Raw genomic sequence first — 27,968 nt, 5'->3', positions numbered from 1 at the left:
AGCCAGGTGGTTAAACTGCTCTCCTTTTAATCAGTTTTTACAGAATAATACATTAATAATCACGTTAAGAGACAAGATGGGGTTCCTGTATACAAGATTGTGCAAGCTCGTTAATTTAGATTTATAAAGGCTTTACCAAAGAGGAGAGGCAGTACAAAGCTTTTCAATAGAGGTAAAGCACAATTAAAAGGTACAGAACACACACTACTAACTGAGCAGAGGTTAATTCTCAAGTAGTACAGGCTCAACCACGTCCCCAGCTGTACCCAGACACGAGCATCCTTCCCCCTGTCCGCGCTGCCTGTGCTGCTCCAGCTCTGCAGGCACGCTGCCCCTCTGGTGCCAACACACAGCTCTGCTGCCAGCAGCTCTGCCCCTCTCCTACCCCTTCCCCACCCCATTCCCACAGCAGTGAGTTCTCCAGTTCTGTGAGAATTTGGCTCAACAGAACATTTCCAAGCAATACAAACCAACTCTGTGCTCACCAGACTCACCCACAGGAAACAGCATCATGTTCGTGGCTTTTTTTCCTGAAGTTTATGGCAGTTACATTCAGCATTTGGTAGTAAAAGGTCTTCAAAACAAAAACTTTTAAACTCAAATCCTTGATAGGCCAGACACATTCTGATTCTCCTTAAAGAGGATTTTAAAAAGGTTTAAAGAGAAATCTCACTTAGGAGCATAAAGGAATCTCCTAGAGATGAAAACCCCATGGCTTTCCTTTCCCTCCTCTGCCCAAAAAGGAAACCAGCACCTCTGCAGCATTCCCAGGCACAGACATGCCATTGTTTAACGTGGCAGCTCCTCAGAACGTGCCAAGATCAGTGCTGAGACAACGGCCAAGCCTGAAGTCCACACTGTGACCTGGTACCAAGGACCCTGCCCTGCTCCACTTTGCCCAAAATGTTCCATTCCTCCTCCAGTGGCTCAAGTAGTTAAATTCACAGAAAGCACCGAGATTACAGCAACAGGCCCGTGGCTGGCACCTTTTGGCAGCAGTTCTGCTACTTTTGGTCCTTTATGCAGTGTCTTTCCACCTTGGCTATTGCACATCAAACCTAACAACATCACTTCCTAGACACGGAATTTAGCATTTTAAAACAAAACATTATGGGACGCAGGGGAAAACAGTAGAAGGACATTACAGGCAGGTTTTTAATTCTTTGGAAAGCCTAATTCTCTAACTACACCTATCAAGACTAATAAAGGACCTTCAGAGTAGGCTGGAAAAAAGAAGCAAAGGACCATCTTGCTACAAAAACTCTCAGCTCACCTGGGGCTCACTGAAACACCTACTGGTTTTAAAATAACTAAGTAACATTTAAAAAAAGACTCCAGTTCTTTTAAGTATTTTTCAATGCAGAGAAACCAAGTGATAAAAGCTGTGGAGGAAATGGTTCTTGCCCCTTCCATAAAGGAGAGTGAACCTGAAAGCCCCGATGGTGCTGACCCAAACCCTGTGAGCCAGGCCAGCACAGAGGGGCAGCACAGGGGTGATCACCACCTCCTGTGTCCTTGTGCCTTCTTCAGGGATCCCACAAATACCCTCCTCAACTAACACCCAAACTGCAGAACTTTCACACATCAGTCTTAACATCTCGGATATTCAAGTAATAATTACGTATTACAGGACACTTCAATAGAAATGAATTTATATTGCTTTTTGATATGATCTGGCCATATCTTCAAGGGCATGTTTGTGCTTTGCTGCAGGGCTGTGCTTGCAATATTGAATTATATGTTCAGCACCAAAAACCCATCAAGGCTAAATAACCAGAATATTGCAATGCTACACAGACTGAGACACCGAGTAAGGCAGATCAGAAGAATTCTGTTTTGACTGAGTATTGCTCCTCCACACAACTGAGTCTCTAATAGAGGAGAAAGACTATAGAGAAAAGGAAAAGGTTACCATCCCACCTTCTCACCTGGGATCAGTTTGGCAAAACTGCTCGACTGAGTTATATCTGAGAGCCCTAAAAAGTGAGTTTCCTGATTATGCCTTGACAAGTAGCACAGCCAAATCAAGCACTCAATACTTTACATAAATTGCTCTAATTCCAATTGACCAAATGATTTTCCCAAGTACTAGTTGCTTACAGGTTTTAATCATCAAAATGCACACACACACAAAAATGAACCAATCGTGTTTTGAAAAGAATGTGAGAAAGATTTTGTTTTCTTTACCAATCACAGACACCAAGTCTTACCACATCCCTCTGTCAGAAGTGCAATGAACACTCTGGAAAGAGCAAGAAATAATACTGACATGAAAAAGTTCAGTGCTCACTGTCCTTTTTCAGTGCATTGAAGCTGAAAAAGAGCAGCGAGTGCTTATATACAGCCAACATGCCCCAGACCACTTCACTCATGAAAAACCCATGTGGTGTTGTGCATAAAAACCTCCTTAAATTGATAACTGTCAGTTTAAGGGGAAGGCGGGGTGAGAAATCTATAAAACACCCTGAACTGATGTCATGATATGTTTCATAAAGAACAGTGTTATATTATTTTAAAATATTTTTTATGAACAGTAAAACTTGCACTGCTGCATAGCAGACAACACGAAGAACATTTAGTAAAAACATTCACTGAACCCCCTGGCATATGTATTTAATGTCACTAATCAAAATATATATTACAGCCCAAGGTTCTGTTAAGGATCTCTGTTTGGGGTTTGTACAGTATACACAATAGCTCAGAAAAAATATTACAGTAAGGTATTTTATTTCTCCTTTTTATATTAGACTTTTCTATTGTAACTTACAGTCCCTCTCCTCTATATATCCAAACCTCTGTAACACCCTAATGCCCTAGCCAAGAAGTGTTCAGCTAGCTAATAAGCCCTATTATAAATTCCAGTTTTAGAAATTTCAGTAATTACATCTTAATAAATAGTTCAGTTTGCCCTTTTTAAATCTTAGCCTTTTGAGGAAGTCCTTTTGTCACCAAAACATGGTAGGTCACAACCTGTTAGAGGTCAGAGAGGCTTCTGCTTGTTTATTCAAAGGATAGTAAGTCAAAAGATACTTGCAATGCATTAAATATAGTTATATAATATTTACACTGTCCTCTCAGATTTTAAATTTAGGTGAAATATAACCAATAACTGATGTCAGCTACTACAAACTTTCAGTGTGGCTGGTGTTTTCTTAATAAAAGGTGTATTCAACTAGAAAGATTACTACGTGGCTGCCCTGTTTCCTCTTGTTTCAGTTTTTCATTAGAAATTAAATGAAGTGAATTATTCACGTGAATAAGAATTCAGGAAGAGGGGTGGTGGAGAAAGCATGAAGAATTTTCTGAATGTTTTGAGATTCCAAAATACCTGAAAACTGTGGTCCCTTTTGCAGTGCCAGTATCTAGAGGGGAGGAAAACGCAACCCAAAGAGAAGAGGAAAATCTGTTAAATTAATTAGATTAGCAAAGGTGTGTTTTAAAATGCCTCAATTCTGTACAGTATTTTACAAGGAAAGTCTTTTCTTCAGCTTTTGCAGCTGTTGTACATTCTTAGGAACTCCTCTCCTGCTCAGTCTGCCTGTGCTGTGCGAGCTACTTGCGGTCATCGATAGTTTTGATGAACTCCACGGCTGCCGTGAATTGCATCCACCAGTAGGACTCCTCTCCAGACAAACAGTTGGCATAGAAACTGCTGATGTACTGCACAGTGGACAGCAGGCAAGGGGGGTTTGCCTGGGGTGGGAGAAGAGCGAGATACAGCTTGTTTGCAAAGCCCAACATCAACAAACACTGTCAGGTACAGAACAGAAGCACAATTCCCTTTGTGCAGTGATCCTCATCCTACAGAGTATGTAACCTGCCTGCAGGGTAGGGACTGTTTATCCTCACCAGCCCCACTTCACATGCTCAGAAGGCATCAGGTTTGATGAAAGGAACATTTTTCCAACAAGGAAAAATGACTAGCAGTCCAAGAGAAAGAGGGGAAACGCTGCCACAATCTGTGAAGGTCATCAGGACCTCACACATGTAAAGCCTGTTGTTTCCGTATCTTACACGTCAGACCATTCTCTACTCATGTCAAAGAAGACCAGCAATACAACCCAAGTCAGTCCTGGTCTGCATCTTGGTCCTGAGGACAGCATGAAGCAGGCACAGGTGACAGATGCTGTGGACATACCTCAAACAAACTACTCCCAACACAGCATCTGCACCCCAATATTCTTGGTTCCACATACAAAGTTTGCTTGGATTCAAAAACCGTAACTGACCACATTTCTGACATTCCTATTCAAACCCTGCTGAATCAGATCTGGGTTTGAGCCTGGCCAGCTCCCTCCCACAGGCATTATCTCTCCTAAATTTGCTTGTTTATTACAGGGATTAACTGGGGTTTGTGATCTCTGCAAAAGAACTCACCTTTATGAGAACAAAGACCAGAACAGGAACAAAATCATCAGCCCCAGGCACGGAGTCCTCGTTGGCCAGGCTGAGCAGGTTCATGATGGTGGAGCACATCCTCAGGATGCACTGCACCTTGTCCCGGGGCGTTTTGTAGGCGCTGATGGTGCGGATCTCAGACTGCGCCGACGGCCAGGGCGCCTCGCGCAGGTACACCTGGGGAAACAACCAAACCAGCCCTCCTTGGGCAAGCTCTGCTGGGCACAGCAGCTCAGCCACCACAGGCTCACAGGTGCTGGAGAAATGGGAACATTTAATGCAAGGTGAATTCAAACTGAAAGAGGGGAGATTTAAGTTACAGATATGGAAGAAATTCTTCCCTGTCAGGATGGTGAGGCCCTGGCACAGGTTGTGCCCAGAGAAGCTGCAGCTGGGTACAGCCACAGCAGGGGTACAGTGAAATTTCCTGAAGGATATTTCAGCTGTCACAGGCAGCAAAGCAACCCTTCTAAGTGTAAAACAGAACAATCCTCTCCCCATCCCAATCCCAGTCCAAACCCCAACACACATAATACAGAAGCAAAGGAAAAGAGTTGTTACCTCAGGTATCTGAAGTGCCTTGTGGTTTGCAGTCACTACTTTGGATAACCTCTGTATGTGCTCGTGAAGGACCCTGAAACACAAAAAACAAGAGTGAAAATTAAGCAGCAGCCAGCCAGCTGAGGAAACTTGCTCCATGTTTGATAGGACAAGAAAGATCTTCAGGAATGTGGCCCTACAGATTATGGACACCAGGTCAGTGAAAATGCAGAGAATTGTTCGGTACAGCCAGGAACAACCACACGTCCTCTAGAGCACCCCAACAGCGTCTGTTCTAAACCACAGGAACCTCAAATGCATGGAAAATACTGAGTGAAACCAGAAAATGGACCAGGTCCAGTTCTGAACCAGGTTTTGATCATTCTCTCAGCACACACACTTGCAGACCTGACAGTCTGTACCCCAAATCATCACACTTACAACTTTTTTTTTCCTGTTCTAGCAGTTTGTTGCAAACACATTTGCAGATGATCCTAAAGCCCTTCCTCGTTCTTTTACAAAATGTTCTGAACGAAAACATGAATTTGTGTGGCTGACTCAGACAAGTCTGTGGCAGGAGGGCTGCACAGCTTCCACTGCACCAACTGCACAAGAGAAAACAAGTCCTTTGAATTCCATTAACTTACTGGTCACGCAAAATATCTCCATCCTGATTAGGGTAGAAGGCGAGTTTGAAAATGCGATTCATCACACTGCGCTCGATGGCTAATTGTGCATCCTGGAGCTGCTCCTCACTGGCATTCTGCCAGATGGCATCCTGAGCCATAGCCCCGTACAGGAACTGCAGAAAATCCTCTACTTGGGCCGTTTTATCATCTGCAGCTGTGAGTTTCTGGAAATCTGATAAAAAAGGAGGAAGAGAAAAAACATTCACTTAAGTAAAAAATTCCTATTTCTGATAAGTTTTTCAGGCACATTTAATGTGCAGCACTACATGCTCCAGGAGCAAAAACTGACTCCAAATTCCTTATGTGCCTCATTTAGTCAGATATGTGCACAGAGAACATAGAACCAGTTTGGTATTAGGGGCTGTTTTGAGTTTCCTGGTGTCTCTTATGCTGTGATATTTTTGAATCTTTCATTCACTTGATTCACACTGTTACTATCCCCCATATCATCTAAGGTGCAGCCATTGGTTCTGGACTAAGAACTGAATGCTGCAACTTAATTTATCATATATCAGTAGATATAAAATAATTAATAGTATTCATGCTTCTGCCATGGGGCAGATGATTTGATTTAGCATAACTTTTTTGGCCAAGTAAGGCCAAATTACCTTCATTCTCTCAGCCCATGAAAAATGCAGACAATTACCATAGCTTAGCTACCACAACATACTGTAAAGTCACAGTAATCTGTCTGTTTAGCCATTAATTCACCATCTGAAATTAAAATCATTTTAGGAATCTACTCCTCAGATCAAAAGACGTATTTTAAAACATTAACCCAAGTCAGCAGCTAAAAACAGAGTAAAGAATTATAAAACCTTTGTCTGCATTAATCTCACCTTGAATGAACTCCCTTATTTTCTTTTCCTTGCTCTCTAGCAGTAGCCTCACACAGACTGTAGTGAAGTATCTGTTGGCCACCTCTTTATCTCGCAGGACTCTCTGCAGGAGCCTCTCCAGGTGTGCCTGTGTGGTCTGCAGGCCTTGGCGGCAGCGCGTTAAATAAGCGATGTATGGAGCTCTTTTCCTAGAGCACAGAGCTCTGTGTCAGATTCACAACAAAGACAGAGGCTAACAGCTTTATAAACTAAACTGCTGAGTCAGAGTGCAAAGGGTTCTTCCACCTGTTCCTTTTAGAACAAAACAATGCCTGAATTCGGAAGTTTGCCTCACACGGGTGAGACAACTGCATCCTTTTGTGGGGAAGCAGAGATGCAATAAGCTGGTTTGGTAAAGTACAACTTAAACCAAAAGGGATCTTCCCAACCTTCTGGTGGATAAAGACACGGAGTGGGAGCCCCAGCTGAGCAGCCCCTGCCCAGGTACCTGTAGTCCTCGGCGATGGAGGCCAGCAGCTTGCGGCAGGTGCGGTTGTCGAAGCGGCTCACGCAGCGCATCGTCTCCTGCAGCTGCGCCATCAGGTTTTTGTCCTGCAGGTTGATGGCTTCAGCCAGCTGAACTTTCAAGAAGCACACAATTTCATTATCTAATAAAGAACAAAGGAAAAACATTAAGGAAAAGAAACGTAGGCACGATGAAAAAAACCTATCTTTGAATATGGGAAACACATTAATGGTTTAAAACAAAACTTCTGTACATTAGGGAATAAATGCTATTTTAGAACAATTTAAGAAGCCTTTTTAATTTTCCAGCTATCAGAGGATAAGCCACCATATCACTATTTTGTCTAGCTTTTAGAACCATTCTGAAATGTGAAGAGGACCCCATGAGGCGACATATTCACCTGTCTGCAAACAAACCCAGAGTGAATGAAAGGATACAACACAACACATTTATACTAAGTCAACATAAAGACCCAGTAAATCATTCAAGTGGCACGACTCCCAACAGCACATGTATTTTCAGAGTCTATTCTATAGCTTCAGGCTCTAACCTGCACTGTATCTGTGATACTTCATTACAAAAAAATCTGAGAGCAGGCTGAGATGGCAGCTTGCCTGTGGAGTAAGAATGAAAACATTCTGGGGGCAAAAGGCAGCCTGTGCCCTCAATATTTATGGCAAAGAGAAGGGACCATAAATGGTGCAGTACAAGTGCTATTACACAGGGACAAGGAGAGACAAACACAGTGCAAAGAGCCTGTACCTTCAGGGTCTGTGTGGTCTGGGAGACCATTCCTTGTTGAATGTGTCAGCATCGGGAGGGCAACAGAATCTGCTGAGCAAAGAGCCAATCTCAATTTCTTCTTTGCATCCCTTAAAGAGGAAAAATATTCTCTTAACACAGTTGATGAGAGGTCTGCTTCTTCAATAAGAAATCTTTACTTTCTTTTTTATGTATGTCTAGAAGTTATTTAACATCATTTTAATATATAGCATTGTCAAGACATTAGAATATCAGGTTTTTTGATACAGCACCATTTTCAAAGGGATTTTCTACACACTGAATCTCTCTGTCCTCTCTGGTTACAAATATCCCTCCACCAGTGGAAATATGACAGTTTGAGATACATCAAAGTTCACAATGAATCTGCATTAAGATTCTTGTGGGAACCAGTCACACAGCTTCAGCTTTTAATTCTACTTTGTGGTTAAGATGAAACCTGGAAATGTCTTTACCTATAGGAGAAAGCAGAACCTTGTGGCTGTGCTACTTGGCTTGCAGAGTCTGGGAGGTCGTCTGCAGACATGTTCTGCAAAGCCTCATCCCGCGGGGAGTCGTGCATGCTCTCACCATCCCCAATCGCCTCTGGAAACCAAAAACACACTGCACCTCAAGAGAGGAGTCAGAAGAAGAAACCAGACTAATTTCCTGCTCATCATTCCAAGGTCAGGGAGAGAATGGAGACAGCAAATAAACCAGCTTGTTCTGGATATATGAAAAAATGCACATTAAAACATACAACCTAGAAGCTCCTAAGAAAAAACTGCAAAAGTTTTGGAAGGCACTTCTTCAGTGCCATTTAAAACAAAACAAAAAACTGGTAGGAGATGCGCTATCAACACCCAGCTCCCTCAATGGCAACACAAAAGAGCTGTCCTTGGGAATACTGATTTAATTCCCAGCCTCTGAGGGACTGTCCCACAGATTATTTGACAAAACATTCCTTGTTCAGAGCTCACATTGGCTAATACTAACATTGTCTAGAATACTGAAGTTTTTATCTTTAAGGAGCAGAAGCCATGTTGGTGGTGATTACAAAAGCCAGGTTCTCACCTGCACTGTCGTAGTTCACGATGGCTCCTTCACTGGGACTCGTTCTCTTGATTGCATTCCTGTATTTGTCCAGAATGTCCTCAGCAGCTTGTGCCTGAGCACTGAGCCTTGGGCTGGGATCATCTGAAAGGACCATAAAAAACAACAGGAGTTACCCTGGTGTTGGGCCAACTGAATGCAAATACAAAAACTCAAGCCTACACATTTGGACTCTGTTTTTAACCAGATCAAACAAAGAGGTGCTTGTGTCCTGTGCAGCCCAAATTCAAATGTATTAATAAAGTCTGAAGCAAATCAGAAAACAAACAGTACAATCAAAGGGAACAAATGAAGTCAGATCCTGAGCAGATCCTCAGCACATTTATACTGCATACACAAATGGTTCTTGGGTATTTGAAGACTTCTAGAAAGGATCAGGCAAACAGAAAACGAAACACCCAGGTTCAAACCATGTTTAATTTAACACTTAAGTAACTATTACAGGACTGTGTGTACAGCTATCCTTACAGCTCAGCTGTGACAAGGACAGGAGTTCTATAATGAGGGTGGGGGAAAAGTGAGGACTTGAGTTGAGAATCCACTACATGCCCAGACAGACATGTGACAACTTAAAAACAGCCTTCAAGTCAGGAAATCTTTATCCATTTTCTTATTCAAAATGTCAGCTCTGAACACGAACTACAACAGCATGTACCTGTCTGTCAATAGCTACCTGGTGGGCACTCTGGAGCTCCAGGAGGCACACTCTGAGAGAAAATTACTATGATGATGTTATTCACATACCTTGAAGCGTTGCGTATCTGTCAGGCACCATGTCATCTTTGTCTTTTTCTTGTTTTTCTTTCTTCCTAAATGGAATAGGAGCTGAAAATGCAAGGTACCTCATCAAAGACCACTCTGAGATAATGGCCAAATACCAGAAACTTCAAGGAAGGGGCTAATGCAGAAAATGTTCATCAAATCAACTTCTATAAAAGCATAAGCTTATCCATGGGGTAGAGCGGAAGTGTGCTGTCATCACCTACAGCCAGCTCCACCTTTAACACACGTGAGGTCAGGCAGAACAGTTTTGCCTTCCAGGTACAGCACACTCTAGGGAGCTACTGCCAAGGGAGTCAGGTAGCTTCCTATTTTTATTTACATATTTATTTATACTTTAACCATAAAGGCGACTAAAGAGATAATAAAGGCAGTGTGAACTCTGACTGAAGTACCAAACCTAGAGAGACATGATCCTACCTTTGGGCATGGCAGACACAAAACGTTTCCTCCACCAGGGCTTGTTCCTGTCAGACTTCTCATCATCACTGTCTTTCCGTTCCTCAATCTGCAGAAGGGCAGAGTCTACATTTGAGCATTTACCAAATCAAGTGTAAAGAGAAAATTTCTCCTTCACATCAGCTTTTGCTACACTGACTGTAAAAACAGAACTACTGCAGAGCACAAAGAGCAGATTAAGTCAGAAATATCTCTCCTAAAGAAGACATTCCAAAAATGCAAACCCATAGCCTCAAAGAACCTAAGTTTCACTTATTTCTTTTTTAAAGAAAATTAATTTTCAGGCTGCTGCAATTTAACACTACAATGAATCCATTTCTGAAGTACCACCAGTAAACCTCATCCAGTTAATTTAAGAAAGCCAGATCCATTTAAGCCACTCTGAACATTTGCAGCTTTATCTTTTAAAACATTACTGGCCAATGTTTAAAGGATAACAGAAGTGTGTTGTAATTCCTTAGCTAAAGACATTTAATTCCAACTTTCTGGCATTGGATGTGTAGTTAAAGTGGGCATGAGAGACACAAATAAAATGCTAAATAGAAGCCTCACCTCTCCCCTGGAGGAGTCTTTGCTGGGAGACGAAGATGACGACTGAGAGGCGGCCGCCAGCGCCGCTGCCCCGGCGCTGCTGGAGGCCATGGGCAGCTCCCTGTCCTCGTTGCCAGCCCTCCTGTTCCAGCCAGGATCACTCATGGGCCTCCTGCCCGAGGACACGATGTCGGAGCTCCTGCTGCGCACCAGCCTCTCGGGGTACGAGTGTCTCTGCTTGAAGGCTTCCAGCTCTGCTGGCACCAGGGCGTGGCAGCCAAAGTTGGGCAGCCGGGCCTCGTTCCCTCCCACAGCTCCCTCCAGGATCGGGGGGTCTGGAGGTGGGTGAGAGGGTCTTGCATAGTGCACTTTAGGCCTTACTACAGCTGACACACCTGTGCTCACAAGCAGAAGAGAAGCCACACACATATTTCTTTCAATATTATTCCAAATTACCTGATTACCTGCTACTAACATAGAAGCACTGAAAATGCCTGTTTTTAAAACACAGCTTAATCTTTATAACTCACCCTCATTTGAGGACAGAGGGTCAAACAATGCAAGCAAAGAATCTGTCTGAGAAGGAGGAGATGTCAAGTGACTGGCTCCTGAAATACAGAGAGAGCAAAGTTAGTGAGATGCCAAAACTGCCTCCAACATGAGAGACACTGGAAAAACAGACTTCAGCAACAAAAGTTTACAAAACTTATACTGCAAAGTATTTGTAAAGATATTCTGTGTGGAAAGATCTCTGTAGTACCTTGAAATGATCAAAAAGTTACATCACAAAAATGGGGAATTCTTGGGGAGCAGCCCAGCTCCAAAATGCAAGAGGAGAGTCAATGTGATCAAACCAAATTAGGGATCTTAGATCTAGTACTCAAGCTCTAGTACAGCAAAGCACTGGAGCCTCTTTGTCAAACAAATACAGTACTGGCAAATAAGGAAAATATTAAGCTTAGTCACTAGCACTTTGAAATTGTGAAATTGTAAAATTCAAGGATTCCATAAATGTCACTTGCTTTTATCAGAGATTCCAGATAAGTAACTTACCATGGGCTGTTTCATCCATGTCAGGACTTGTTACAGAATCTTTGCCCCCAAAGTCAGAGCTACATTCCGACCTGAGATCCTCAATCTTGTTAGGAATATCTTCAGATGTTGCACTAATACCTTACACATAACAAAAGAAGCATCTGTAATAGTCTTTCAAAGAGCAAGGAAGCAAAATCCCGAGGCTGTTAAAATGTTTGGTGGACGGTGAGTAATCAAGTTCCAACTCACAGTAGCACCTACAGACATTACAAAATTCTGTACTCATAAAACAAGTTTATTTTTGCTCTACATCTTCAAAAGTGTTACCATAGCCATGAATAGACTCTGACAAGAGGCATTAGAAAGACATTCCATTCTTATATACTTTGCAGAAAATGAAGAACTAGAGCTACGATTTATTTAAATAAAACAAGTTGTTTTAACTGCAAGAAAGTTTAGAGTTTCTTCCAAAGCAACACTCTCTGCTAACCACTGCTATTGCAGCACAGGGCATCCACCTCTCTGCTGCCTTTTTTATTTCTTCTGTGAGGTGAACAAAGAATCACAGCTTTGAAAATTCCAGAACAAGTGCAGGAAATTGTTTTATGAGTGATGTATAAATAAAGCACGAGCTGTGATGGAGTCAGACAGTTCACACACCTGACACAACGCTCAGGCCGGGGGTGCTGGGCCGAGAGCTGACCTCCCTCACATCTGTGTCATCAGACGTGCTACCCAGCCCAGAGCAGCTCTCCAGCTCCTGCAGCCTCTCCTCCTGTTTTAAATCTGGAGCCTCTACAAAAGGGAGACAATGGACAGCAGAGAGAGAAAGTGTCATCACTCAATGCCATGCTCCCTAAACATTCACAAGCAGAAGGAAGGGGTGGGGGTGATTTAGTGCATCAAGTTTTTAGGGAACTCAACCATTTCAGCAAGAATTTTCTTATATCCTTTGGTACAGAAGGCAGGACTCTGCACAGACAGCAATGCTCTGTCTGCACAGGCATGCTAAGGAGTGTTTACTGTTTTAATTGTTGGATGTCTTAGACAACAGGATAGAGTCACATCTTCACTAACCAAAGTAAACCGTGGTCCTGGATAGGTCCTACCATAGGGAAGGAAAGCAAGCACAAATTTGCTCTGAAAACCCTTCTCTTCCCCTTCAGACCTTAAGAATTTCTTAGGTAATAGAAGTCTCTCCCAATGCTTTCCATCTTCGTTCTGTCTAGGAGCATTTTGTCCTTTTAATCCTGGAAGTATTTGCAAAAACTAACTTAAACCTAGGACAGTAATTTCTAGAAGAAAGAGGAAGAGGAAGAGGCTGCTGTTTTGCATTCTATGCCTCTGGAAGAGTCTTAGAATCATGCTAAAGAAATATGCAAAAACTGCCCGATTCTGACCTGAGTCACTTGGTAATACTTCCACACTCCACGCCTCACTTGTGGTTTCTGATATGGTTGAACCTGTGCAGGGATCAAGCAACACGGATCCTGAACCTGGCAAACACAGCAAGCTGCCTAGCATGTTCTCTGCAGCTGCACCTGCAAAAGTAAAGCCGGAGCGTATGGCTAGAGCTGGGCTGGGGCAGTCAGCTCTAGAGAGAAAAGGAAGAACACCTCTTAAGTGGCCTTGGTAAAGCAATCAGGAAACACAACGGTGAAAAGAAACCAGTAACTAAGCACAGTCCAGGTCATGCACACAAAAATCCTCCTAGAGCAAATCTCCAGTGGAATCTGTGGAAATGCCCCTGTTGGGGAAGGGGGGAGGAGGAGGAGGAGGGCTCTGCAGCCTCAGGTTCCAGAGCAGCACAGGACCTACCCAGAGCACACCCGTTACCTGCAATCTCCTGCAGCCGGTCCTCGTCGATGTTGGGGTCGAAGTCGCTTCCCAAGACATCTGTGCTCCAGGTCTCACTCACAGTTTCTGAAATGTCTCTGTCATCAGTCAAACCCATCATGTCACGGATTTCAAACTTACGGAGCTTGTCATCCAGGTTATCCTGAGTTGTGGCTGTGGAAAAAGAAACAGTTCTTGATTTTCTGAAAGGCTTCTCCAATTATTTCAGACTTCTCCAATTATTTCAGAGTGAAAGCCTGTAAGAGTACATTAGGAAAAAAATCCCAAACAAACAATCCCCTAATTCTGTCAGGCAAGGCAGTGGTTAAAGGAAGGCCTGTAAAGCACTATTACACTACTCAGGAAACGCTGCCTGAAAAAAAAATTGAGACATAAGAAGAAAAATCTGCAAGTACACATGGCAATCTATCAACTAAATTGACAGAAAAAATAAATTAAAGGTAGTGCTACAAAGACACCGGTACAATTCCTGTAGAGGAACAGGATCACAGAAAAGCTGAGGGCTCCAGGGATCATTCCAGCCCAAACACTCTGCCCTGGTCAAGGGCACCAGGTTGCTCATGATCATGTCCAGTCATATTTTGAGCATCTCTAGGCTGGAGACGCCACAACCTCTGGGCAACCTGTTCAGTGATTGACAAATGGACATTAAAGAGAAAATTGTCCAGATACTTCCAGACTACTCCAATCCAGATTACCCCATTCCTGAAAGGAAGAGCTTGATATCAAGCAAAACTTTACAGTTTCCTATAAAGGACTTAAGTCTCAAAATTCCAGATGATTTCCTTTTCCTAACAACAGACTACAAAGGAAATTTCTAGGGGGGAAAAAAACCAAAACCACAAATAAATACAAGAGCAGCTGCACAAGGAAAAGGTCTATTTTTTTTTCCTTTAATTCATCAGTTTTGCAACCTCTTTCCACAAAGACTTGGGTTCAGCATGTCCAGCAGCTGAGGCCCTGGGAGGAGAGTGGCACCTGCCTTGCTCGTGCTCCAGCAGCTGCAGAGCCTCCACGCCGTTGCTGCCCGAGGGGCCCGCGCCCAGCTCCGACACCGACTCCCCCTCCAGGTCCAGGGAGGACACCGAGTTGGAGCGATTGGAAGGGCCTGGGAACACAGATTTACTTTAGAACTCATTTGAATAACAGCTCCTACATATACAGCATTAACAATTCAGGACACAAAACTCACCAGAAAAATGACAAGGAATGAAGAAGCAGTTCCAACGCAAAATATTGAATCTCACCACTACTGTACTTGGCTGGAACTTAAAAGCCAATAAAGTCTTTGTCTTTAACTTATTTACTTGTTCATGAATTTGTTTGCTTATTTTGAGGAGATAGAGCAAAAATTAAGTTATGGAAGTTATACAAAATAATGCAAAAGTGATCGAACCTCTTCCATCCCACAGATATCTGTGCTTTGTTATGTCTGAGGTTCATATAAAGGAGTTGGGCAGAAACTATTCTGAGATATGTAACAGGTAATAGGACATGACGAAAAATAAGTCTGAGAGATTCAAGTTTAGAGCTAAGTTAGATTATCTTAATAACTAGTACTGCACTTAAGTTTAAAACAGAAAAAAAAACAAACCCAAAAATCCCTCTATTTTCTCTTTTTAAACACACTTAAGTCTTTTTCTTCCCAACTCTCAGAATCAGTTATGTCTTTGTAGGTCAAAATTTAGCTCCAGGCTTTATTCTTTGAACAACTAAGAAAGAAGACAGGCTCTCAGAGTGAAATAGCACAGTCTTCAAAACAGCAAAGCCAAAATGCTGTATTTAACACACCTTCCTTTTACAGTTAAGGGGGAAAAAACCCAACAGAGCAACAAAACTTCTTCAAGACTTAAGCAGCCCTTCACCTTCAGATATTCCTTCCAGATTGTCACTGCAGAGGGAGAAGCGCAAGGTTTTGTCAGGTTTGCCATGGAGCTTGTTCTCGTCGATGGGGACATCTCCCTGCCCACCATCTGCAAGCTGCATGTTTAACACCTGCAGGGTGGCAGAGAGAAACAGGACTTCATTAAAATCATCTATTTTTCAGATAACAAACAGCAAATAAAACAACGTTTTTGTATTGTTAATGGAACAATCAAATTTCTTACATTCTGTTAGAAAAAAGACAGCAACCTCTCAAGTCAGAGCCTGGGGAGAAAGCAAGGAACCACCCCATGGACACTGGGAATGTCCTGATAACAAGGGAGCCACAGGTCCCTCATCAACCCCAGAGCAGAGCAGCATGGAAAGGATCTGCACCAGGCTGCCAGAGGACATAATCCCAACCACCAGGCAGGGAGCAAAGCTGGAAGCAGCAGCTGTGCTGCAGCTGGAGAAGGAAAAGGCTGAACACCAGCCCTGCCCCAGGAACAGTCTGCAGGCACTGATGGCACTGTGAGCTCAGCTCTGCCCCCATGAGAACCTGGGCCTGTGCCTTTCATGAGCTGCCAAAAGCATCAGGATCAGTGCTCCAGTTCTGCCATTCACTGTCTCCCTGGAGCCAAAGGACAGGGCATGCAGAGACACAGCAGTTTCTTAATGCTCAGAAACAAGAGCTCAGGTTGCTCTTAAGCTTCTTAAGTGAGGGAACAAACCCACCACCAAAGGCCAGTTTGGAAGCTACAACCCCCAAGCTCGGTAACACACAGCAAGGATTTAAACTCCCATTCCAGCTTGATTACCAAACTTAGCTTTGCACCCTCCCTGCTGTGCTATTGGAGAAAACAGAGGCTGCATAGTTCAAAACATCTGAGATGTCATCGTTTCTGGGTACCTCATTTTCTGACATCATTCCTGGAGTAATCTGTGGACCTGTCCCCAAAGAAATCACCAGCACTTCCTCAGGCTGCACTTCTGGAATAGTCTCCTGGGAGGATCCTTCATGATCTCCATGCTGGTCCATTAGCATGTTTGATCTACTTCTGCTTCGAGTGGCTAAGAAAATATTTCAAAATATCCACATTAGAAAGCTTTTTCTTTTGTTTAAGGAGGAAAAAAGACAATATAATGGAAATTCAGAACTGTAGTGTTTTAATTAGCAACACACACTAAGTAAATTTTCAAAATCAAAGTGTTATTAAACTTTTGAGAGATGGAACTGATGTTTAAACTTGAGTACTGCCCTGTGGAAAAGGAAACTTTCAACATAAAAGTTGAGAAGCAGAAAAACAAGGTACACTGTGACTTGTTTGACAACAGCAATTCAGCCTATTCCAACCACACAGAGACCTTTTATACATTATGTGAGAAAATTAAGTTTGTTACTAAAAAAAGGTCTAGGTTTCTGTGGTTTAAAACTCTAATTAATTTGTTTAAAAGGCTTTTTCTCCTAAGAAGTAGAAAATCTTATTCTAACAGGTGTCTCAAACCCAGACACACAATACAACATCAGGTGGTTTGCTCTCATTACTTTTCCACTCTTATGTCCCCTTTTCAACTGGCCTCAGATTCCCACATTTGGCTCCACAGAAATAAAAACACCCACATGAAATTAAGGCTTCTAAGAATGGCAGCATGACACCAATTGCTACTTTATTTGACCCGAGGAAAACAAGGGAAGTGTGCAGAAGTGGCAGCCAGATTCTGCTTATCTGGCAGAGGGGTTTTTAAAACCCACATGCACACAAAACCAGTTCATATACTGCAGAAATCTGCCAGGGTGGCCCAAAGGCATGCTGAGTGATGTGACACGAGTCAGAGTTGCACAGAAGAATGGAAAGAGGGCATTACCCACCAAAAGGGGTTACTAGAGTTATGTGAGCTGACAGATTGGTAGCAGAGGTATCCCAGGCAGTAATCGCTGCCAACTGCTGTCCTGGAGTTCGAAAGCATTAAAATGAAACAAAAGAAACAAAAACTTTGAGCAAAAGCTATTTTATACCATAAAATAAATGCTGTAAAGTGCCACTACTTTAGAGGTGTAAGACCAGAACCATTCAAAAGCAGAGTTAAACCAACATGGGACAGGTTTGTTTTGGGGGTGGTTTTTTGGGGTTTTTTGCCACTTATTGGCCTCTGTATATTTTCATTCTTTTACATACCAACACCAAATCTCTTGAACAAAAATATCCCACATGGTCATATTCACATAAATATGCCCTGAAGAAGAGTACCACACTTCCTATTTTAAAGGAAAGTATTAAAGTATTATTAACACGGAAAAAATCTAGACCCAGAAATCCTATAAAAAAAACAAAACCCAACCAACCTAAAATTGCATTCCAGAATACTGACAGTTGGAATTAGAGCAGGCAAGGGATGGAGAAAGGACAAACTTTCTCTTCTCTTCACATACTCTAAAAGTCTTGCTCCTGCTTGCTCATCCTCCTGTCCATTTGTTCTCTAACAAAAATGTTAAACTTACTCTAATCCCACTAATTAAATGCTTCTGCTTCCATCTTACTACTTTACTAAGCAATTTTGCCCCTTGATCTGCTTCCCACCTTCAAACCTTCCCTTTATTGTCACTGCCAATCACCACCATTACAACTCCCAACCACTCCAGAAATTTCCTCCAGTTCAGGCTGGAGTGATGAAGGTCATTCACCACACTTGCATTAGACACTAAGGAAGTTACCAGGGTTTAAGAAAAATTCTTCACCATCTACACAGAAAAAGTAGGAATTGAAGGTGTAGATGAAGAGTAAGGCCAAGAGATGACTGAGAAATTGGCACAGAAATGCCCGAGGTGTCAGAAACCCGGCGGGAGCTCCGCTCGCTCTCCTTACCTATGGGCAGTCGGTTTTTTTTGTTGGCTGGAGTAGTTGCAGGAGAAAGCTGGGGGGTGTTATATGGAGTCATTTCAAGGCTGCTGCTTTTCCCTGGTTTGTTCTGGGGTAAATTTGCCAGCAAGTTTTCCAAAGCCATCCGATCTTCCTTGAGCTGATCGCTTGACATCACGTTCCGCATGAAGCCAACCTAAACACAGACAATGGTTTTGGTGAGAGCTGCAGTGCAGACCAGCCTGCTTTGGCCAAGGTGGGACAGGAGGGAGCAGGTCCTTTCCAGCAGCAGGAGGCATTACCAGGGCAGTGAGCTGGCTGTAGGTCATGTACACCACGGTGCGGCTCAGCCCCTCCAGCAGGTTCACGGCCGACATCGGCGGAGTCTCGACCGCGCGCCCATCGATCACCACGTCCAGGAAGGCAGCAACACAGCTCTGAGAGAGCAGACAGCAGGAATGAGACACCCTCCCTAGAGTTTGGGATGAAACTTATGGCAGGAGTTAAGTAGCCTACAGAATAATTAAAGTTTCGCTTCCTACTTCTGCAATCCTGGGATAAAATAGCAGAAATTTTAAGGTCACTGAAGAAAAAGCGAGGAAAGTGTGCAGGTACTTTTAGCATTTCCTTTGCTCCTTTCCCGCTTTCCAAAGTGTTACATACTCAAGTGTCCTCTTACAATTTAAGGGAAAAATAACGGAAATAAACAGGCCCTTCCTGAAGGATCTGCTGAGCGCAGACTGAAAATGAAACAAAGAAGCAACAACAACATCCCTTTCTAATCTGAGGTAAAAGTTACTTTACAATAAATGTGTAGCTTTGTGTGGTGACTGTGTAACAACTAGAATTACCAAAACCTGGACAGATACAAGGTTACCAAGGATGCCAAGAGGTTTTTAAACACTTGACAATCTATCAAAGGTTATCAGCTTCACTGTTGCTCTGATGAAGGCACCTGCTCTATGGCTACAGATGGATTCATACTACCAGGAAAAGCCGAATAAAAAAAGCAAAACTATGCAAAAAAGAAAGAGAAGTTACTTGCACTAAGAAATTACTTGGTGTTAAGACAGACGTTATACTGAGGCTGTTTTCAGATCAAAGTGTTTTGTTAGGTTCAGTTGAAAAGCCACAGATAGGAATTCAGTGTTTCACAGAATCACAGCGAGGTTTGGGGTGGAAGAACCTTAAAGACCATCCAGTGCCAACCCCCATCATGGGCAGGGACACTTTCCACTAGACCGGGTTATTCCAAGCCCTGTCCAACCTGGCATTGAACACTTACAGTGCTCAGTTGAAAATACCATTTAATTTAATTTTTTAAGTATTTTCTTTTAAGAAATATTAGGTCAGAGTAGAAGCAAGAATCCTCAACCCTTAATTCTAGTATTCACGATTTTTTTCCCCAGCTTCTTTCAGGATTTAATCTGCTTTTCATTACATGTAACTTGGAAATTAAACACTTAGTAGTCCTTTGCAAAGTCTGAGAAAGCAGGCTGCAGAAGGATGATGACGTATTCACCAAGTCTTGGATTTTTTCAGCCTGGATTCTTACTTTGTCAAATTTAGCGAGGCTGCTCTTTGTACGTGGATCTCCCTCCTCAGAGCCTGTCATTGCCAGCTGCTGCAGAAGTCTCCCAACCTGAAATCAAAAAGAAGTACACAGAATAAGCCTTTCATGGACCTGATTATAAAAAACATTCACAAAACCTCCTCCATTCTAAATCCTTTTTCATTTAATACTCCAAGGAATATTTCTGATTGAGTGGACAGAGATTTGTGCTTGCTTTCAGGGAAGAAAAAAATGCAAGAAGCTTTAGGAAAAAAAAGCAGTCATTGCCTTTAACAAGAAAATGTGCACACACAGTAGGCTGTGACCATCCATACTTCCCCCTGCCAGGAACAAAGCATGTTTTGTTTTTGCAACACGTCAGAATTGAGAGTTGAATCTAGGTCATCTAAACCTAGAGATTTTCAAAGGCTGCATATATTTTACTAAGGAGAAATAGCAGGAGGGCTAACCCTTTATCTCAGAGCACATACCCCTTATTCATCTCCAACTGCAAAGCAACCCTCAATTTAAAGAGCTGCCAAGTGCTCTGCTGCAGCACGTGAGCAGTGACACAGGAGAGGATTGCTGCTGGATTTCAGAGAAACACTGAGCAAACTCCCCAGCGTGACTGCACTGTAAGGATCGCTCCCTGCCCACTTTATAGACAGCAGTAAAAAGCAGGTTTTGTTCCTCACATGGAGGAACATCCTCAGTCAGACAAGTGTTGCTCAACACCTTCAGATGACTCCTCTATGTAACATCATTAAATTGTCCAAGTGTTTGCATAATGGCAAAAGCTGGTCATGAGGGCTGGGGAATGCTCCAAGTAGAGCACTGGACACTACAAGGGGTTTTCAGCAAAGTATTTCATTATTTTTTGCAATACCTGGTATAATATTTAACATTTGCAAGAACAGCGTAACGTTCTTTTTCACACATTCCAGAATTCATCTTCTAGTCATTTATATGCCTTAGCTTCCATCCCTTAAAACAGCTTTTATAAATGATATGTGCAACTCTTCTAAGGGATACAGGAATATATATATATATATACACCTTCACTTGTACTGCAGTAGCATCAGTTCTAGAGGGAAGAAAAATGCCATTTATATATTTTCAAGGCTCCCTTTGTGAATCATACCTGCATCAGATTAAATCTTGCCACCTCATTGATAGGAGCATCAGAAATGATGCCGTACTGCTCCGGGTTGACGATGGCAGGGCAGATGAAGCAGGCCAGAAGGAGATCTGTGCACATGGCTCTGACCTCGCCAACCTCCAGCCTGTCCACACACGACAGCGTTTTGTACATCTGCGACACAATCCACCTCAAGCTGTGGGGAAAACAGTACGTGTTTTGTTTGAGATAGCCAATGAATTTGTTGACCAGGGTCACCAGCTTGGCCTCGTTGGAGTCAACCATCTCTTGGACTCTCTGCTTGAACTTTTCTGTGCCTTTCTCTCCAAATAACTTCTCCTGCTGTACTGGGGAGAATCTCTCAATTAGCTTGTTTGCATCGGTTTCCAGGTGGTCTTCATCCTCAACCAGAAGCTGCATGATTGGCTCATGTAAGGTAGCGGTAAGAAAAAGTTTTGCAGAAAAGAGTCCTTCGGAGAAGAGCTTGAACAGGATGCTGAAGGCACAGGTGCCTCGCCTCAGCAGCCGCCTGGGGTTGTCGCTTTCCTTCAGTTCAAACTCGATCAGGTAGCGGAGCACCTGCAGCAGGTAACTCTCGTCCTCCTGCATGATGCAGTTGCCATAGATGGAGGTGAAGACTGTGTGAATGACACTCTGGGTGTTGTCCTGGTTGAGCTTCTCTCCAGCAACCAGGCAGGACGCAATCAGCCTGGGGTTCTCTCTCAGTCTGTTCAGGAATTCTCCATAAGCAGTCTCCTGGAATCCCAGCTGCTTGTACCCATCCACAAACTGCGTGTCCTCCAAGATTTTTGCGTGCTGGCAACATTCAGCAGGAGAAGCTTCAGCACTTTAAAGAAAAACATTGAAACACTTTAAGTAACTCTTAAGTAAACAAACTTGCTAAGAAATACCACATGATCTATCCATAAACCAGGCTGCCACAGAGGAAAAAGTCTTTCCAGATAGTTACTGCAAATTATTTCAAATTCTGGATAGCTTGTTCTCATGAATAGAAGCAAAACAAACATGGGTATTAAAAAACCAATTGCTTCAATGGCTAACAAGTACCTTTTGGTGTAAGATTCCCCAGCTGAGGTTTGGTTCACAGGCCCACACTGTTATGACAGCAGAGCAGGGCCTGCAGGCTGGCAGAGGGTGTGCAGTACCTGGTGATGATGAGCCTGTCCAGGTTGATGCGCTGCTGTTTGGAGATCCAGGCCGTGCGGTAGAGCCGCTCCGCCGTCTTCAGCACGTCGGCGTTGAGGCGCTGGATCAGCGCCTTCTCCGAGCTCACGTACAGCCGCTCCTGCTTCAGGTGGTGGGCCAGCGTGTGGATGTCCAGCTTCACCATGGTGCCACAGCCCTGGCACACAGAGCGGCGCGGGTCAGCCCTGCCAGCCCCGCAGTGGGCACAGGCTCACTGGGGCAGGGCACGCTGCTGTGCCCTCCTCAATCCCACCCTGCTGAGGCACACTCACAGTGAAGGTTCCCAGTGCCAGCTCCATTGTCTGGCACACAGAGCGGCGCGGGTCAGCCCAGCAGGGACAGCCCCGCAATGGGCACAGGCTCACTGGGGCAGGGCACGCTGCTGTGCCCTCCTCCATCCCACCCTGCTGAGGCACGCTCGCAGTGAAGGTTCCCTGTGCCAGCTCCATTGTCTGGCACACAGCAGGGACACTGGCACAGAAGCTGAAGGTATTTTCAGCTCGCCCTGGTGAGCAGGAACAGGAGCACAGCCCTGCCACAGCCCTGACCACACCTCAGGTGCACCTGGCCTTACCTGGGGACATGTGGCCCTGGCAACAGCTCAGGTGACACAAGTTCAGGGAGATGAAGACCAGCCCCATTCCCACTCACTGTCTGGGGAACAGACTCCCTCACCCTAAAGCCCATCCACACAACCCAGCACTACCCAAGGACCTGGCTGTTGGAATCTCAGAACTGAAGGTTAACTGCTTCACGTCTTCCCCACTAGAACTAGCAGCCACACCAGCTAATTTGGGAAGGACAAGGGTTGAGGCAGATTCCACCTGTAACAGACCATAATATACCTGTCACGTGTATCAGTAATGGAGATGTCAGAGGGCTCCAGTGAGGAACCCTTCAAAGCAATACTACAGTCAAACAAAAAACGTACTTCCCACAAGCTGCAGTGACTCTGGACAAGCCTTGCTTCACAAACCCATTCAGAGCATGCTTGAGAAACTACAAATAATGTGCTAGAATACCACGTGCTGGCCCAGTGCTCTCCCCTGCTAGTGTTTTAAAGATCTGTGTTTCACTGTTCAGCAGAGCAGGAGGTGATCCTCACTGAAGAATACAGATTAGCTCCCTCATTAGGCACAGGTGTCCCATTTGCTGGGTTTTTGCAGCCTGACAACCAGGTGCACTGACAACCATCACTGCTCCTTCTGTAATTAAGTCCTTTCATCTATAGTTTTAACCTCACAACCAGAAGCCAGGCAGACATGAACAGAGAAGCTGTCACAATGCATTAAAAAACTGCAATTTTATTACACCCGAAGGTTTAAAGGCCATTCCTAGTAAACACAGAAACCTGGGTATAAAGCTCTTTAAAAAAACCCCAAACTCAAAAAGACCCCAAACCAAATTCAGCTCCCTAACCAGAGGCTACAGCTGATGCATCCAAAAATGAGATTACAACAGGAACTTGAAGGATGTGCTAATTCAGATGTTTTTAACTGGGACAGTCTCAGAGAAATGATTAGAAGAAGAAACATTGCTGTTGCTGCCAAAGTTCTTTGTGAAACAAATAATAACTTCTTGCAACAAATTTATTTTTAGTCTCAGAATTTAAGAGCTTGCGAAAAAAAAAACAAACAACTAACCAGCAGTAAACTTGCTACTGCCTGCAAACACAGTAGTAACCAGTCTTTAGGCTGTGAGGTAGTGCTATCAGCCTGGAAAAACAAGTTGAAGCCATAAAAGCACACACAAACAAGACCTGCAGAGCTGCCTTCTGCCTTTTCAGAGCTTCCCACTGTAGGGCTGTGCTCAAGAGCTGCTCATATGTTATCAAACTGAACAGTTTTAGTTGGCATTTTCCACTTTCAGGTGTCAACCCACAGTCTCCACTTTCCTGGACAGAAAGTCATTCCAAGTGGATCTCCTGCTTCTAAGCAAGTTTGGGAAGGAAGGGGAGACCCCCATGGAGTACCCCTAGGAACAGCCTGTAGCCCCTGCCTACAGTCATTTGTTTTGCCAAATTTCAAAACAAGTCTCTATTTTTGTGTCACTGGTTACAAACCCATTTAAGAGCAATCAGCCAAGCTGATTAAAGAACTCCTGAGGTGTTTCCTACACTTACAAGCAATTTCTCTCAATTTCACTTAGGGTCTTTTTCTGGTTTTGTTTATAAGATGTTTCCAGCACCAGGGATGGGCAAAGCTCCCTAAGAAGCCTCTGAGGAAGATGCTCTGTTCCTTCCTCCTCTGCCCACGGGTCAGAGCAAGCTCCACAAGCCCTGTCAGCAGAAGTCCACACAGCCCCACAGAGTGCAGAGATGTGACACACACATTAATCCACCTGCCCAGCAAAAAGAGCTCAGATTCCTGCACTGTACTGTTTGTGATGTCAGCTGAAAAAGACTGACAGCAGAAACCTCACCCTGCTTGGAAGGTGAGGTGAGCACCCAAGAGAGGAACAACTTGGGCACCTCCTCACGAAGAGCAGACTCTGAGGCCTGAGAAACTGTGGGAAGGTGCCAACTGCCATGCATTCTGATTTTTCCTTTAAAACTAATTGCCTATCTGAACTCCAGGCCCAAAACAAGGCTCCAAAGAGCACCCTTAGTTGCATCTGTGCTGCTAAATATACTGGTCCTGTGACTACCTGATAACACCCCATCAGTTGGCCACTACCCACGTGTGTGTCTTATCTGCCTCTGCTGCAGAACAGCAGAAATAACGAAAGCAGAGCAGAATTGATTCAGAACTGAGCACAGCAGGTTACTGTGTGCCACTGCTTTGTCAAGAGCTGTGAAAATCCACAGGATTTTCTGTCAATCCACAGGACAGCTGCATGACAGCAGCTTTCATACAAGAAAATAGGATCAGCAGCTTCCCCAGCCTGAGAACCTCCATAAAAATCAAAGTGGCTCAACTGCAAGGGCTGTTGCTGAGATCCAGCTCTGTGGAGAGGAACACCTCATCACTGCCTTCCACCAGCTTTTAAATTAATTGTTCTGAAGCCACACACGCACAGCAAGCAAGAGCACAAACAACTCTGTCTCCACCTGAGGTTCCTGGCAGACACCTGGGAACAGCAGGGATGTAAAGCAGCAGTTTAACACACAATGCACTTCAGCAAGGCTCAGGGAAGAGCACCCAAAAAACCCAGTTGGGCAAGATGCAGACACTACTCCTCTCTTCAGACACTGGTATTACCAACAAGCTTGTCCTGAAAGAACAGGCTATTGTACCACTAACACACCTACCTGACACACACTGCTCCTCCCCAAAACCTCTTCCCTTCACAGCAGAACAGAGAGAGCAGCTGCATCCCCTGACCAGGCTCCACAAGGTGCACTCCAGAGCACTTGGCCACAGCCACACTCAATGACACACCATGGAACAGCTCCAGAGCAGAGTCTCTGCTGATTCCTCATTTGCCAGATTACCTTATCAGCTGCTCATAAATAAAAAGGTGCCTGTAATTACCCAGCAATCTGGTTTATGATACCAGGCACAACACCTGAAATAGCAGATATCTGTACACAGCTATATAAAAGAGTCACTTTAGGATATTCAGATATCCTAAATATCTAAAGCCCGCTGTGGCTGAAAGAACAACAGATATGTAAAATTGTGCTATGTGCAGATTACTTTTCAACCCTGAGATTTCATGTTGATATGGAAACATTTCCATTTTCTGTCAGCTATTTCAAGACTACTCAGGAACCTACAAGTAACTGTGACACAGTAAGAGCAGCTTAGCACAACAACTCAGACAATTTCCCTTCATGATGCTCCATATATCAACAACAAAGGCTGCATGACCTGACAGCATCCCAGATGCCTTGCCCTGCTGGCAGCACACATTTGTTCAGAACCTGAGGCAGTCTGTCCTTTGATGAACACAGGACACAGATTGTTTCCCACTCTTAAAGTCCTGGAGAACATGACATTGAATCTTCAGGTGCTGAACTCCACCTCACAATGTCCCTGGGATTGTCCTGTGGCATACAGGAACACACATCTCTCTTGCATGTTTCTGTGATTCAGTGACAGAAAAGAGATTAGGTAAAGTGGTGAACGCTGCTGGTACACCAGATCCTTCTTCCTCCTCCTGTGTTTCCTGCTCAGGGTTACTTGCTCCTCCTGAGTCTCGCTATGCAAGACTCAACTTCCAGAGCAAGTTTGGGCACATCTAACATAGGCAGGGCAGGGCAAGGCAAAATCCCTCCATCCTACTGAAAAATAACTCCTAAGCAAGCCTGAATGGCTTCCAAGCTAATTCAGCCCTGATGAAGTACCTCTTCCCTCATTAGTATTTATAGTAGCTTCTCACAAGCCTTATTTCTCCACACAAGCTAACTGCCCATCTCCCCCAGCTGAGCTAGCAGAGCCCTTTTCCAGCAGGATGGTTCACCATGACCCAGGGCTCACTGCTGAACCCTCACATTACAGCACCCACCAGCTCAAACATGTGTGACACACAAAATGCAGGTCCACTGTCTAATTGTCATTAATAAGAAACTCATCCCCTCCCTTTGTTTCTGCCCAGAGGCTGCTCTCAGCTAGCCCTGGACATACTGCCCATCCACATGTGAGGGGAACCTCATTTCTCATGCCCCATAACAGAACTCATCAGTAAAGGACAGGATCAGCTGGCCACTAAATTATGGCATTGCCAACGCCATCTATAATGGCATTGCCGTGTTGCATAAAATCAGCAAAAGCACATAACCACACTAAAATCTATTCCAGTAGTTTGTGATGCCAGAAAGTGGAGTTCCCTTCAGGTGAGGATCACACTAACAGACTTCCAGCCAGAACAAGTGCAGAACTTGAAGCTGTTCAGACTGACAAAACCAACCTGTCCTCCTGAGAGCAGCTCCCTTCCCATCTGCAAGGAAGGGCAGCTGCTGCTGAGGAGAGCATATTCTCCTTTATCTGACAAATATCACATCAAAATCCATGTGTTGAGCATCTTAAACATTTTGGAACCCTCCTCAGCAGCAGCAGTTGAAAAGTGCTTCCTGAAGCCACCATCCTGCTGCTTTTGCAGAGTATTTCAGATTTCACGGACTGCCCCTGCCATTTCCACTTCATCCTCTTCAAATTGTAGCTTCTACTCGTGAGTCAACTGCATCGTCCGCCAAAAGAGCACTTTACCTATCAGTAAGTGAAGTGTCACATGCCCGCTCCGAGAGCTCCATCCCAACAGCTCTCAGGAGCGCGGTATCATGACTTTGCAAGAAAAAACCCGACACAGCCTGCATGGAGCTCTCCAGCCTCAGGGGTCTGCGAGGGACCAAAAAGGGAAGTCACCGCACTGGTCAAGTTTCAAGTTTTAAACCTGCCCGACACAAAAGCCACGCAGGAGCGGCGGCAGCGAGCGGCTCCCGGCGCCGCGAGGGCCCCGCTCCGAGGGCTCCGGTTCTGCGAGTGCCCCCGCAGCGGGACCGCGGTGCCCGGACCGGCCGGGCGGGCAGGGCAGGGCTGGCCCGGGCGAGAAGGGCACGGAGGAACCCCCGGCAAACCGCACCGACAACTTCTGCCGCCGGCCCCGCGCCGCTCCCCCGCCTCCCGAGCGCCCTATCGCGATAAACCCACCCGACATACCCTCCGCGGCTCCGTCTCTCCTCGGCTGCCCGCCTTCCCTCTCGCTGACCTGGAAAAACCAAAGCGTTTTGTCAGGCCCCGGGCCTTCCTCCTCCTCCCACCGCTCCCTCCTCCTCCTCCTCCTCCTCCTCCTCGGGGGAGGAAGCCGAACGCTGTCGCGGGATTCGAGCGTGTCCCTACCCGGCCAGCGCCCCGGCGGCTCCCGCTGCGGCCCGGGCGGGCGCGGCACTGCGCAGGCGGCGACGG

At 44.6% G+C, this 27,968-nt stretch overlaps 1 protein-coding gene across 3 annotated transcripts; it reads right to left on the bottom strand.

Moving 5' to 3' along the window:
• Nucleotides 1–5: 5 nt before the first annotated feature.
• GAPVD1 (GTPase activating protein and VPS9 domains 1) lies at nt 6–27,946 on the bottom strand. 3 transcript variants are annotated; one of them, XM_066562684.1, is made up of 28 exons: nt 27,903–27,946; nt 27,723–27,771; nt 22,083–22,279; nt 20,920–21,763; nt 19,782–19,868; nt 18,529–18,663; nt 18,233–18,422; nt 17,239–17,319; nt 16,279–16,439; nt 15,371–15,500; nt 14,488–14,613; nt 13,485–13,658; nt 13,049–13,189; nt 12,309–12,443; nt 11,667–11,786; nt 11,144–11,221; nt 10,635–11,008; nt 10,044–10,131; nt 9,588–9,668; nt 8,805–8,927; nt 8,207–8,336; nt 7,734–7,843; nt 6,954–7,113; nt 6,467–6,654; nt 5,586–5,799; nt 4,960–5,032; nt 4,378–4,575; nt 6–3,693 (listed from the first exon to the last, which is right to left on the bottom strand). In XM_066562684.1, exons 3-28 carry the CDS (start codon nt 22,265–22,267, stop codon nt 3,553–3,555), a joined length of 4,467 nt encoding a protein of 1,488 aa, XP_066418781.1. In that variant the 5' UTR covers nt 22,268–22,279; nt 27,723–27,771; nt 27,903–27,946; the 3' UTR covers nt 6–3,552. The 3 variants fall into 3 exon arrangements, with proteins under 3 accessions (XP_066418781.1, XP_066418783.1, XP_066418782.1); XM_066562686.1 differs by lacking the exons at nt 13,049–13,189; nt 27,903–27,946 and having other exon boundaries at nt 27,723–27,823; XM_066562685.1 differs by lacking the exons at nt 17,239–17,319; nt 27,903–27,946 and having other exon boundaries at nt 27,723–27,823.
• Between the last annotated feature and the right edge of the window lie 22 nt (nt 27,947–27,968).

Source organism: Molothrus aeneus, chromosome 19 (assembly GCF_037042795.1).
Source record: "Molothrus aeneus isolate 106 chromosome 19, BPBGC_Maene_1.0, whole genome shotgun sequence".
Classification (NCBI taxonomy): domain Eukaryota; kingdom Metazoa; phylum Chordata; class Aves; order Passeriformes; family Icteridae; genus Molothrus; species Molothrus aeneus.
Note: the sequence above shows the minus strand (reverse complement) of the source record. Positions and strands in the feature narration are given on the sequence as shown.

What these genes read in the sequence shown, in the direction of transcription:
- GAPVD1 (XM_066562684.1), bottom strand. Translation starts at nt 22,267, where the DNA reads ATGGTGAAGCTGGACATCCACACGCTGGCCCACCACCTGAAGCAGGAG. An exon ending in TGTGTCTGCCATGCCCAAAG is followed by an intron (nt 9,669 to 10,043) that starts GTAGGATCATGT and finishes TTGCATTTTCAG; the next exon opens with CTCCTATTCCATTTAGGAAG. An exon ending in AATAAGGGAGTTCATTCAAG is followed by an intron (nt 5,800 to 6,466) that starts GTGAGATTAATG and finishes CTTTTTTATCAG; the next exon opens with ATTTCCAGAAACTCACAGCT.